Source organism: Garra rufa, chromosome 2, assembly GCF_049309525.1.
Source record: "Garra rufa chromosome 2, GarRuf1.0, whole genome shotgun sequence".
NCBI lineage: Eukaryota > Metazoa > Chordata > Actinopteri > Cypriniformes > Cyprinidae > Garra > Garra rufa.
Genome location: NC_133362.1, coordinates 16,824,512 through 16,839,090, shown reverse-complemented (window position 1 = coordinate 16,839,090; position 14,579 = coordinate 16,824,512). Strand labels below are relative to the sequence as shown.

The 14,579-nt window shown below is 38.1% G+C and overlaps 1 protein-coding gene across 1 annotated transcript; it reads right to left on the bottom strand.

The window, feature by feature from the left end:
• Window positions 1–356: 356 nt before the first annotated feature.
• btbd3b (BTB (POZ) domain containing 3b) lies at window positions 357–12,438 on the bottom strand. Its single transcript, XM_073833797.1, has 4 exons — window positions 11,613–12,438; window positions 10,549–10,639; window positions 7,858–7,976; window positions 357–4,197 (listed from the first exon to the last, which is right to left on the bottom strand). Exons 1-4 carry the CDS (start codon window positions 11,921–11,923, stop codon window positions 3,165–3,167), a joined length of 1,554 nt encoding a protein of 517 aa, XP_073689898.1. The 5' UTR covers window positions 11,924–12,438; the 3' UTR covers window positions 357–3,164.
• Window positions 12,439–14,579: the final 2,141 nt, after the last annotated feature.

The following is a 14,579-nucleotide window of genomic DNA, read 5'->3' as shown; positions in this document are numbered from 1 at the left end:
TATGTCACACAGTATTTTGCGCTGCATTCTAGCTTTTTTTAAATATATATATTTTCGTTTGACATTCTGTGGCTCTGCCGTCTTACATTCTAAGCATCTGCTTATTATTTATAGCCTGTATATGTTATTTATGCTGAATATAGAAGTATGTTTCTAGCACTTTGCATGCCTTATTTGTAACCATTTATGATGAAATGTGTACCCATGAGCTTTATTTAGGCCTCCATATCTAATGGATCAAATCTTTAGCAGACTGCTAAAAGAGAAAGATGTAGGCTATGGTTGATAAAATAATCATCAAAAAACAGTCTAAAAACTAGTTTACTAAAAAGAACTAATAGAAATCACTCTTGATGTCATAATAGAACTGCTTGTTCAGTTTATTTGCATGTTCGACTATCATACACATTCATAAGTCTCTCTGTACTGTAACACACAAACATATGCTTTATACACATTCACAGAAGTGTTCATCATAGACACACAGCAAGCTCCATCAATGACCTCTTCTAAGTAGTGCACAAAGATTAAAGTAGCTCATGTGATGAAGAAAAAAAATGTTAAAATCTCAACACACAAAAGTCAATAACATGGCACAGTTAATTTAAATGTACTGTATAAACATTGATGTTCAAGCACATTTAAAAGTGCAACTTATTGGAGCTCTACATAACCTTAGTGTTTCAACTTGATTCACAGAACAAATATTCTGCTCTCATGCCCTGTAAAATTAGGAGAAAAAAAAATGAAAGCTGTATTATATTGTGTCAGTGAAATGTGACTGGTCATTCCTTTAAAGAGCAATTATTTGTTTTCTGCTCATCGCTATTATGTCTGTCACTAAAAGTTCAGCAGGGAATAGAATTAGCGTTCTGCATTCTTGCTGCTTTTGACAGCTTAATGAAAATAAGATGGGGGAAAACAACAATGCTGGTAATTACAGCCCAATGCAGAACAAATAAAATGCTTGAAATGTCTTGTCTTTACAAATATGTGATATAATGTTAGTTGACAACATCCCATTTAGAAGCGTGAAGACGGGTTTGTTTGCTGACAGCTAATTATGCTGCTAATTAGGCATGAACACAACACTTATAGAGGTGGAAATGATGACACAATATTCCAAAACATCACATTGTGTGATGGTGGTGCCTGTGAATATGTAACCTGTTATTTCAGCTGAATTAACTAATGTGGTAATATGTGTTTGTTCAGTTAGTTCCTTACAAAACTGATGTGAAAGAGTTAAACATATTGGTGGTGAACTGTGTTAAATGTTGTTTCATAGAATCCATTAGAGAACAGAGACATTGTAAGAAATACTTAGGATGTTCATCCTGCTGAATATAATACAGCATGAAGCACTGTACATTAGATTCCACTGATTTTTAGTCTGTCACTTTAATCTTCCAAAAATGAAAAATGTTTGAGACAGATGTACAGTCCAATGTTATGTCTAGTTTTTTTATTAAAAACCCATTGAACTGTGCATCTGTCCGTCAAAGACTTGTTTTCATTTACAAAAAAAAAAAACATTAAATGTAATGTCTATCTCAACTCTAAAATGAAAAGTGTTTATTCCAGTGCAAACTCTACATTTGTTTATGCTCAAAACAAATGTGACCATGGACCACAAAACCAGCAATGTATTCACGAAAAATCTTCATGTAAATTGCAATAGCCAAAAATAAATTGTATGGGTCAAACTTATCAAAAAAAAAAAAAAAATGTTATGCCAAAAATCATTAGGATATTAATTAAAGATCAATTTTGTGAAATTAAGTTCTTAGCATTGCTAAGAACTTAATTTGGACAATAGCGATTTTCTCAATATTGCAATAATATTCTCAATGTGGGTTTGTATTTTGCAATTCTGACTTTTTTTTTCTTGCAGATGCAAGTTTGTATCACAATTCTGACTTTTTTCTCGCAATTCTGACTTTTCTCACAAATCTGACTTTTTCTTGCTAATGTTTGTATCTCGCAGTTCTGAATTTTTCTCGCAAATGCAAGTTTGTATCTCACAATTCAGATTTTTTTCTCGCAATTCTGAATTTTTCTCACAAATGCACTAATTCTTCATTTTTTTTCTTGCAGTTCTGAATTTTCCTCAGTGCTGCGTTTCTGACCTTTCTCGCAAATGTTTGTATCTCGCAGTTCTGAATTTTGCTCGCAAATGTAAGTTTGTATCGCTTATTCTTAATATCATTTTTGATTAGTAATATGCATTAACAAGGACTTAAATTGGACAACTTTAAAGGCTATTTTCTCAATATTTTGATGTATTTGTACCCCCAGATTCCTGATTTTCAAATAGTTGTATCTCTGCCAAACATTGTCCTGTCGTAACATTTCAGGTGATGTATAAATCTCAATTTCGAAAAATGTACCCATATGACTGGTTTTCATATAATTTTTAGGTCCAGGGTCACATATAGTTTAAATTCCTCATTATGAGGCTGAATGTTTCTAAATCTAAATTATGTGACTATGTCTAAGGTGATATATACTTGATAATGACATTTAAACGAAAAGTAGTTATAGTGACGGTAACTTTGGTGTTAGGTATCTTGATTGCCTTGAATCGTGATGTTGAGAAATACTGAAGTTAGACTGTTATCATGACGTTGAATATTTTGTTCACTATTGCTACAATATACATGTGCAAGCATTCACTAGCATGGCATAGTCATTGTAAACAGTAGATAAAGCCATGAAGTGATAATATAGTATATTTATATATAATTTAGTTCACACATTTAAATATATACTGTACAATGCACAATGTCCCCTCTCAAATTAAACAAATCAAAATTTTTAAATCAATTACGATAAGAGCTAGGCTGTGACAACCACTTCCATCCCACTGAAATTAGATTTTCCCTTGTAAACAGGTGCAGCTTTATGCAGAGCACAAAATAAAATATTTAGTTCACTTTTAAGACAAGGAGGAAATACAGTGTAACTGTTCACGCTTTGACAGCCGCCGAAAAACTACTAAGAGCTCAAAACAAGCCAATTGTAATGCCTGTTATGCCTCGGAGCTGGCAGCATTGGAGAAGTTGAATTCTGCAATGTAATACAAAAACAGATATTGTTACATAATGTAAAGCTATTTCACACTGGTAAGGTGGGCAGTTTTTTTGCGTTCCCAAAAGAAACTTTTAGGCATAGAAAATGAGCTCTGGAATTTGGCCTCCTTGCACTCCTGTGCCATTGGTGCTGTCCGAAGAGCACTGAAACTGGAAGGTCACCTTCCCACACTGAACTTCCGTCATACCCTCTTGTCCGAAATAACTCAGTTCATTTCCATCCAGAACCACGCTTGCCGTGTAGAAAGTGTCAGGCTCTATCTGAACCGGATACTCGAACCAAACTGGAAAGGTGTTGCTGGATCCATCTGAGAAGTACTTGCTAAGATTGGTTCCCAGAACCACTCCTTGCCGTTTGAGCTCAATCTTGGCGGTGTACTCAGCAGATCCGCAGCTCGAGCCATAGAGCCCGAAACCAGCGATAAACACTCGCTTGTCGACAGCAAATTGAATGCTGTCGCAGCGTCCGCGATAACGCCACTGGTTGCTGCGGTAGGCGCACGACTGAAAACGGTGGCACTTTTGTGGCGTCAATCCCTTACGAGGTTGACAGACAAACTGCAACTCAGGTTTCTTAGCCGCCGTGTACCATAAAAAAATGTCATTGGTCTCGTTTAACGTTAGCACTCCTGATTGCGCAGCACCATTCGCGAAATCATCAAGGCCCATGGTTGGGATACGGATCAGGTAGACGGACTGGCCCAGCACCTTGCGTTTGTTGTCGATAGTTGTGTTCATCTCCTTCCGCTGACATTCGGCCTCCGCCCAGCTTAGTGCCGCTTCAAACACTACAATCTCCTTAGCGTTCAGAGTCTCCCGTCGGAGGATGCTCTCCAAGGTCTGAGCGTCAATGTCACAAAAGCCCTCGGATTTAAGTGCCAGCTCAGCTTGAGCGTCAATGACTTCCCAGCAGCGTTGCGTTAGGTCTGGCTCTTCAAACAGACAGCTCTGAGATAGAAGAATGCATGCATTCTTTGCACTCAAACTTGTTTCCAAGAAGTTGACACAAGCTCGTGCCAGGTGCGGAACTATGTACTTTTTAGCAGCGTATAATGTTGCCAGTACGGTGTCGGCACTCAAGTCAATTTCGTCACAGTAAATGTACCTGAGTAACAGAAAAGAAATAAGGTTAGCTGTGTCGTACATCATCTGCCGTAGTCATTCAAAATGGATGTGGTCCTTTAGGATGCACTGTCGCCTGCTATTACTGGCCCAGCAAGAAGCTACTATTTTATGATGTGCTACCAGCATGAACCACAATGTGCTTTTGGTCAAAGCTGTATTGGAAATGCTATCTTTTGCAACACTATTCTGTCAATAGCTATAACTTTGTGGAATAGGAATGAACTGGTGTCCTTGAGAACAGATGTTAGCCTGAATTGATGATGTATTGTGCAGATCTACTGAAAAATCTAATACTATGTCCTGTAATGCATTCTGGACTGGAAGTCATAACCTATATAGAAGCAGCATAATAGACACAATGTTCAACAGTCATGTTCTGTAAACAGAAACAACCTATATAAATTTACACTTCTTTAGGAGAGTGGGAGAGGAAGGATGAAAGACGTGCTGGGAGAGAGAACAAAAATCTCTTCTGAGATGGGAGAGAGGGAGAGATGAGCCAGCACAAGAGAGAGAGAGAGAGTGGAGAACACAGAAGGACTCTCAAGAGAGATGGGTAAGCATGAGTTAAGATCTATCAGATCTTCTGTCATGGTCCTAAGCCCCTCTGAGAGGCGGACAAGCTAAGCTCACTTCATTATTTATTTTCTTGTTTAAGCTAGAGTTCTATTCAACATTTAAGCATCTAGTGCCATTAGTGTGCAGAGTTCACCCTGATACATATAAAATACTTTGGGAATGAGCCACAGCAATTCTGGAGATACAGCATCAACCCTCTTTGCGACACTCTGTGACTCCAGTGAGTGGCACTAAAAGCATTTTTTTTTTAATCTGTAACAGATGAATCTGAAATCTGGCAACGTTTTATTATGATGATTGTTGTACATATCGCAGCAGTTCAGAAATGTCCAACGAATGGCACTAAAAGGTTAGTGCTCTATTGCATTTCAAAATAATGTACTGCCTACACTAAACCCATAGGCAAACATGATTAAAAAATGCATTTGCTGAAGCAACCATGCCATTTTAGTTTGGTTTTTACAAGACCATTTAGACCAGTCAGCTTGAACAAGCTAGAAGACCAACTTAAAGGATTAGTTCACTTCCAGAATCAAACTTTTCTGATCATTTACTCGCCCCCATGTCATCCAAGATGTTTATGTCTTTCTTTTAAAGGAAAGGACATGACAGGTGGCAAGTATGGTGACCCATACTCGGAATTTGTGATCTGCATTTATCCCAGTTAAGTACCAAACACAGTAGTGAAGACACACACACACACACACACACACACACACACACCCGGAGCACTGGGCAGCCATATTATTGTAGAAGTCGGGGAGCAGTTGGGGAATCAGTGCCTTGCTCTAGAGTCTCACCTCACTCATGGTATTGAGGGTGGAAAGAGCACTGGTTATTTACTTCACCACTGCCAATCCCTGCCGGATCTGAGACTCGAACCACAACCTTCAGGTTACAAGTCCAACTCTTTAACAATTAGGCCACGACTGCCCATTGTCAGTCGAAAATAACTTAAGGTTTTTAAGGAAAACATTCCAGGATTTTTCTCCATATAGTGGACTTCAATGGGCCCATGGGTTGAAGGTCCAAATTGCAGTTTCAATGCAGTTTCAAAGAGCTCTACATTAGTGATGGGTTGTTTTGAATGATTCGTTCATTTTGAACAAATCTTTAATGTGACTCGGGAAGAACAAGTCATCTCGGGGAGTTATTTGTTCAGTTTCGTATGTCTTTCCTTCATCATGTGACAGCCCTGTAATGATGAACGAATGACTCAAACCTGAGACTCGAAAGGTAAACTAATCAATTGTCTTTCCAGCTCAGACTGCATAGGTTAAGCCTATTGGGCTGTCACGTGATGAAAGAACAACTCAAACACAGAGACTTGAGAGACAAACTAACAAATTTGGTTTCCTGCTCAGACTGCATAGATTAAACTTATGGGGTCACGTGTTGAACGAACGACTCCAAAAACCTGAAGACTCGAGATGAACCTATGAATGATCAACTCAAATCCGAAGAATCAAAGGATGAACTAATCAATTCTCTTTCCAGCTGAGACTGCATTGTTTAAGTTTATGGGGCTGTCACGTGATGAACAAATGACTCGAAAAACTGTAAGACTCGAAGGTGAACTAGTCAATTCTCTTTCCAGCTCAGACTGCACTGGTTAAGCTTATGGGGCTGTCACCTGGTGAATGAACGACTCAAACTTGAAGACCTGTCAGATAAGAGGTGAGGTGAGCTAATCATAGACTAAAGACCCAGGTAAACAATTAATTAATCGTTTCTGTTTCTTATAGCTTTATAGTTTTTTCTTGTAGTGTGATCAATGTTTGTGTAAGCAGTAGATGTGTTAGGGAAGTAACACGTAACATTTTAATTATATTTTGCTAAAATTGACTCAAAAAAAGATTTATTTATTTTGCTAAACAAGACTCAAAGATACAAGTCAGTAAAATGAGTCAAACTTCCCATCACTACTCTACACAATCTCAGCTGAGCAATAAGGGTATTATCTAGTGAAAGTGTTATTTTCTATTAAAAAAAGATGTATATACTAAAAATGTATATACTTTTTAACCACAAATGCTCATCTTGCACTATGTTCAAAAAGGTAGGATTGGGTGAAAAACTCCAACTTTAAAATCATACGACATTGTTTTATTACCTTTTTTGTAAAGAGTGTTTGACTTTATATTTGATGAGCATTTGTGGTTAAAAAAATAACTTTTTTTATTTTAGAAAATGACCAATCATTTCACCCTTATACCTCGATTGGGATTGTGTAGAGCCCTTTGAAGCTGCATCGAAACTGCAAATTTGGACCTTCAACCTGTTGACTCCCATTGAAGTCCACTAAATGGAGAAAAATCCTGGAATGTTTTCCTCAAAAACCTCAATTTCTTTTGGCTGAAGAGAGAAAGACATGAACATTTTGGATGCCAGTTGGGTGAGTAAATTATCAAGAAATGTTTATTTAGGAAGTGAACTAGTCCTTTAAACCAGCTTAGGTTTAACAAGAATAAATTGTGCCCAGGTTTACTGTTTATTGGCACATGCTTTGTGCATGTCTGGCATCTGATTCAGGTTAACAGGGCAAACATGCAGTGTATTAGCACCTGATTAAACTGAATTGTGTGTGGTTAAGAAATTACATGCAGGTTTTTGTGCTATAAGTTGTGCAACTGCTCTATAAAGTCACGCTGGGGAGTTTTTTCAAAACTTAAATTATCTGAATTGAGTACTCCATTCAAAATGACATTTAAGAAGTCAAATGAAACTATTTGATATCCTCAGTGTATTCAAATGAAGCTAATTGCACAGTCGATTTCAATCAGAAAAGACTTCTTCCAAAGGCCATATCGCTTTTAATGGTCTTGAACTGTTGGCTGTAAAGAAATTACATGTCGGTGTAGTCGATTAACCCTCTGGAAGAAGTCCAAAGTGGGGTACTTAGATCAGAGAGAACAATTTTCTTCACTCCTGCGCTTAATTGAAAACAATAATAACTAAATAATCTGTACAGAAACATAATAATGGTTTAAGCAGGCAGTTGAGAAAAGGGTCAGCCAGAACAGACCTGACAGACAAGGTACAATTATATAAGGAGACTTACTTCAGCATAGCCAGAAAGGCTGGAGGTTCCACATCAGGGATACGGATCTCATCATTGTCCTCTGCCAACTCTCCATAGAACATGGCATGGAAAACCGAGCTTCCCACAGCAAGAACATACTAATGAGAAATAAAAACGAAGTAGAAATTAATTATCATAAGGATCGACAGTATCCATCACTCACTTTTAAATCATTTACACATCAATACTAAGTTTCAGTGCAAACCCTTAAAACTAGCTTTGTATTGAAGGACACCTGGTGTAGATGGAAAAGGTTTCAGCTATTGTTCAGTCTCTACTTTTCCAAAGTGACCTATTTTTTATGACCTGACACTAAAGTCGTTTTATGTCTCTCCTCACTTTAACAAAAAAAAAACCTCACAAAATTTCCCCTCACACTTCTCAAAAGAACTTTCCAGGTGGCAGGTGATGGTTTCATATAATCACCTCTAAATTACATACAACCCATACAATGACACATTCTTTCTTATAAACCTGAATCAGAAAGGCACAGCTAGCAATCTTTAATTCCTCACAAGTTGCCCTTCAGGTTTTCTTTCTTCTGAGTCAATTGCATTGTAAAGGTAACGCTTGGCTGTTTTAAATTTCGGCTTGATCCCATTCCCCTGGAGTCATTTGAGCGTGAAGCACGCGCAAAATTTCACCCACAAAGACCAACGCTTAATTACGACTATAATTTCCCCTTGGGTTTACAAGACACGTGAGTGCCATACATGTGAATGGCATTTGCTTTTCGCTCCGAAGCAAAGAGTGTTTCACAATGGAGTGAAAGTGGCTGCTGGAGCTAAAAGTTATCTGGCTGATGCTAATGGGCACACGTAGCTAATGATGAAATCAGAGGCCAACACAGCATTGCAGATGCATTATATAACATGAGCAGAAGAATATTTACAATTCATTTTAGCATTACTCTCACACTGATGAATCGTTTCCATTTAGCAAACCTAATTTTAGTAAAGGTGTGTTTTTCTCCTTCAGGATCCGTCATGTAAAAGCCCATAACAAATACACTGTAACTAAAAGGAACATCAAATTAAAGGCGAGAGTAATTTTGCAAAGGAAGCCTTTCCTAGAAGCAAATGTAACCTTCTCAAATAAAAATGATAATGCATATCTGAACGCCAGCCAAATGGACATCATAAAAAAGGTGCTCCGTAATAACTCTTCATGGCCCATTGCAATATTGGCTACGGCCATGCAGCAAAGCAATACAATGCCCTTGCCTAAGTGTGCTTTATAAAGCGTCACATATCAGCTGAACACAGCTTTCAATTCTGCCCTCTTAAATGGATAAAAGATGAGTCATGCCTGAATTGTAGGCACCAGATTAGCACTGTCTATTTAAATAAAGTCTGAGAGTCAAACAAGAACGGGTTTAAATGGGGTTCCGGTGCAGTTCAAATTGGCCTGAGGTTAAAAAATAATAATAATGTCATATATAATAATGCCAATTTAACGGTGCCCATGAAAATTTTACAACGAAAGCAATTGGAAAGCTGCTAGTTTCGAACCTCTAAGGGTTTTTACTTTGTGGAGATCAGGCGTTTTTCAAACTCATTATGCTGAGAAATTTTAATTCACTTAAATTCTGAATGCATTTGCAAAGTGATTTGATAAAAAATAAATTCTGCTCCAGCTATTTTTCTTTTTCTTTTTGCTCTCAATATAAAAATAGTCATGATTAATTTCATGATTTAGTATGTTATAATAATGCTAAATTAAAATATAAAAATGCAAGCAATGTATATATATATGTATATGTATGTATGTATGTATGTATATATATATATATATATATATACATATACACACACACACATATATATACATATATATACACACACATATATATATATATATATATACATATATAAATATATACATATATATACATATATACATACATACACACACACACACACACACATATATATATATATATACTGTGTATATATGTATATATACTGTACTGTGTAGGTTTTCACAAACCTCAGATTCCACGTTTTCAAATAGTTGTATCTCAGACAAATTTTATTTATTTATTTATATATATAAATAAATAAATAAAATTTGTCTGAGATACAACTATTTAAAAATCTGGAATCTGAGGTTTGTGAAAAATAATCTAAAAATGGAACATGATCTTTAGTTAATATCCTAATGATTTTTGATATAAAAGAATCTGTAATTTTGACCTAAACAATGTATTTTTACCTATTGCTACAAATATACCCCTGCTACTTAGGACTGGTTTTGTGGCCCAGGGGCACAAATGTGTTTTGTGTGGTTAAAGTCTAATGATGTTTCCTTTCATCAAGGACCAATTTAGCAGTTTATAAAGAAAGAAACTCCTTTGGGAGAAACAAACATCAGAACTTTGTTCACATATTCATAAATGCTTTTGTATAGTTGAGAAACTTCGACCACAAACTCTGACTAATTAATACAGCACAAACCCAGCATGAAACTAAGCAAAAGACTCTTTGTCAAAAGACAGACATCTCCCCACAGCCTTCTGCCTGATTTTCATCAATAATTGAGGAGCGTCTCAGAAAGGCACATGGCCGGCTAGACTGAAAACAAGAGAAAGAATTTAGCTGTCATTAGCGACAGCAGTGAAGCACATCTCTTCTCTGGTACTGCTGCTTAGTGCAAACCAGGAGGTCTTACCTTGTGTCCCGGGAGCCTCTGAGTTCCTCCAGACTGACCGACAACAAAGTGAACATCAGCCATTAGTTCATTATTGAACATGACAGAATTTCTGCAGAGAAGAATCAGGAGAATGATTTTAGATTTTAAAATTAAGGAACATTCCTACATAATTGGATAGAAGAGGTGAACAATTGCTTTTCTATCAGACATAAAGAAATTATCATGTAATTTGAATTTGGAAACAGAAAATCTATACTTTGTTCATTTTCTTTAGCACATACAAAATAGTTACACACGTCTTTCTCAGGAAAATCCCTGGCCCCTGTCGATGGGAGTTCACAATGGCATCTTCCTCATGTATTATTGGGGTCTAGGCCACATAGGAGCAGTAGGGTAAACAAGGAACGCTGTTCCAGAGTGACTACAAAGCCAGGTCTGAGAGCGCACATTTGTTTTGGCCGGCATGGGGCTTTCCCATGACGACAAAGTAAATATTACCCTTTGACAGAGAGCAAAGCCATGCATATAAAACAAAACTTGTTCCTTTCTTTTGCCTCTTCTGGGACAATGCATACAGGGAGGAACAGAGAGCAACAACTAAACAAATAGACATTTTAACATTTCAGAACATTCTCGGAAATGTTAAATAACATTTCAGCAATCCAGAGCCCAAACCTGAAGCTTGATAAGAAAAACACTGACCTTAACTCACGTATAATTTATGACAAATATTTAGTGAGGTTCAAAAGTGAAAGGCTCCAGTTTAATAGTTTTAACAGCCTGAGCTCCAAAGGTTTTTCAGCATGATTTGAAAAAGTGACCATCTGAAAGTTCCCAAATGATCAGTGCCACAAATGCTTATTTGATTAGAAATCAATTAGAAATAGTGCGGAATATTTCTTCAATTACATTTTCAGAAATCCAAAATTTAATATTTTCTGGTTTTCTGGCTCTAACACTTTTAGACCCCACTGTACTGGCTATCACAGTATAAATGCTCTGTTTGTCGGCAGATGTTCTCTGCGCAGACTTCTAATCGTACCAGTCTCTCGTTTCTCTGAACACATCTAAAGTTGACGTACCTCTCCCTGATCGTGGAGTACAGACCCTGCCAGTTGCAGCATTGGATGGTGTTGTTGTTGTTCAAGTTCTGCTGCTGGTACTGCTGCACCGTGGTGGCCGACGCCGGCTTCTTCGTGGGGAAGATCTCCGCTGCCATCTTCTTCTTCTTCTTAGTTTTCAAGGTGATGATCTCATAGCACACAGGGGGCAGCTTGGACGAGCTGCTGGGACTCCCCTTTTTGGAGCCTTTACTGGACTTGCTCTTAACTGACTCTGGAAGCATCAACAAGAACGTCAGACATTTCATGTTCCTTCCCTTGGCATCCACCATGAGTGTGTTCACCTGCAGAGCAGTGGAAAAGCATGCAGAGAAGATGTTGGGAAGGAAAGGAAGGATCTGAGAGAGGTGATGACTTGTGGAGAGGGTGAGGAGCCCCCAGAAGCAGTGCAATAATTGAAACGGAAGAAAAAAGGAAAGAAAGAAGAAAAAAAATCCACTCGTAATTTCACCTTCTGAGAGCAAACTGTCAGGGAATGTAATCTCCTCCTTCCGCCAGAAGATTAAAGTCAATACGGCGGCTGACTTTTCTGTCCTTTGCTTCTAGTTTGATCCGCTGGTGGACAGCGGAGATGAGTCTCCATAACTGTGCCGCTAGATAAGAGTCCTTCTCTCTCTCCTTCAGTATCTGTGACAGTCCCAGATTTAATGCTCCTGCAGTGGTTCAGAAGCAGCTAGTCCATGCTGTCTCCCTCTCTCTCTCCTCCTGACACACACACATCAACACACATACACGGAGCTCTGCAGGATTCGCTTGCCGTGGACCTGCGCTCTGACGTGTGTTTTGCTGACTGTGGGGGCTGAATGGACGGATGGAGCGGAGAGAGTAACCCCCTACCGATGGAAGCCAGACATCCCCCACAGCCCGGCCAATAAGCACTCTCGAGAGCCGTGATTGGCTGTAGCCACCATGCGCAGCACCTACTAGAATATGCTAAGACCTCTTTGATTAAAGTGCCAGCCCCTTTCCCCTTAGAATGATGCATTCTGATCTTCAGCATCTCTCTAAGCAGCCTATTGTTTATTAATATTTATAACGTAATAGAAGTCATGAAATATAAAGAGTGTAAGGGAAATGGAAATTCATGGAAGAGCAGAATGCTTTATTTCAACTATTTAGTTTATCTAGTTAAATGTCACTCTTTTAAAAGAGTATGGCTCAAATTATTAAACAATATGGTTTGGAGAGATTTTTTTTAAATAGTTGTAATTGAAAAATCAACCATTTAAATTATAATTTATATAAGGTGTGATCATGGACCACACAAGTCTTAAGTAGCACGGGTATATTTGTAGCAATAGCCAAAAATAAATTGGTCAAAATTATGATTTTTTTATTTTATGCCAAAAATCATTAGGATATTAAATGAAAATTTGATGTTTATCTGCTTACCCCCAGGGCATCCAAGATGAAGGTGACTTTGTTTCCTCAGCAGAACACAAACGAAGATGTTTAACAAAAAACAGTGCAGTCTGCCAGCCAAATAATAGATGTGGATGGGCACCAAACCTTTAAAAGTAAACAAAAACATGCACAGACAAATCCAAATTTCACCCTGCGGCTCGTGACGATACATTGATGTCCTAAGACATGAAACGATCGTTTTTTGTGAGAAACTGAATCTATATTTATCATATATTTATATATATCTATATTTATATCATTTTTTACCTTTGATACACAGCCACGTCCATATGTCCTGAGCATGAGCTTTGCATCCGGCTCGTGACATGTGTATGCGCTCTGGCGTAGTATGGGGGAAATCAGTCCCGGATGAGAGGAAATCGGTTAAAAGCAAATGTAATCTTTTAGCTTTAAATCGGTTTGAACAATCAGGATAAGCGCAAGTAATTACCATTTTGAATAGCCGCTATACCCACAGTCTGTGTGCACTGTGTAAACAATGAGTGTCGTATATACGCGACAGATAGCTTCCGGCGTTTGCGTATACTACGTCAGAGCGCGTTCACAGGTCACAAGCCGAAAGCTAAACTCGTGCTCAGGAGAGATGGACGTGGCTGTGTATCAAAGGTAAAAAATGATATAAATACTGTTCAGTTTCTCACAAAAACCAATTGTTTCGTGTCTTAGGACATCAGTGTATCGTCACGAGCCACAGGGTGTAATTTGGATTTGTCTGTGTATGTTTTTCTTTCCTCTAAAGATTTGGTAACCATTGGCTGCCATTATTTGACTGACAGACTACACCGGTTTTTGTTAAAAATCTTCGTTTGTGTTCTGCTGAGGAAACAAAGTCACCTACATCTTGGATGCCCTGGGGGTAGAGCTGCACAATTAATCGTTAAAAGATCGCGATCTCGATTCGACCCCCCACACGATCTTAATCCAGCCAATTCATGATTCAGCTAATTATATTTTATTTATATTTTACAAAAATTTCGCTAGTCTAACTACTGCACAGACTGCTGTGAGCTGATGCATTGACAGGTTCGCCGTTTTCTCTAACGTTACATGACCATTTAAACTTCATCTTTACTTTATTACATTTACTAAAGATTTGAGATATTAGCCGTCAATCGCTCCCTGTCACTGAAACTGCGCTCCGCTGAACTCGGAACCGGACGCTTTTTCTTTTCTCTCTCTCAACCAAACTCTGTTCCGGTTCTGCACAAACAGCATTGCATTTAGGGGTGTGTGATATGACGATTTTTGATGTTGGACAATTAAAAGGTATTTACAATCTGCTTTTGAATGCAATTCATGACGCCTCTGTCTGCCTCTGTGCGACGCGGCATACATTCACATCAAATGATCATTGATGTTTCCCCCGGTAACCCAGCGGCAGAGTTCCACTCTCACACAGGGGAGTAATTTCCACTGCGGACACGCTTTTCAAAATCCCGTTGATGTCCACCCACCTTCAGATGGTTTTGTTAAAGTAATTTCTTGCATTGCAGAATGCACGCT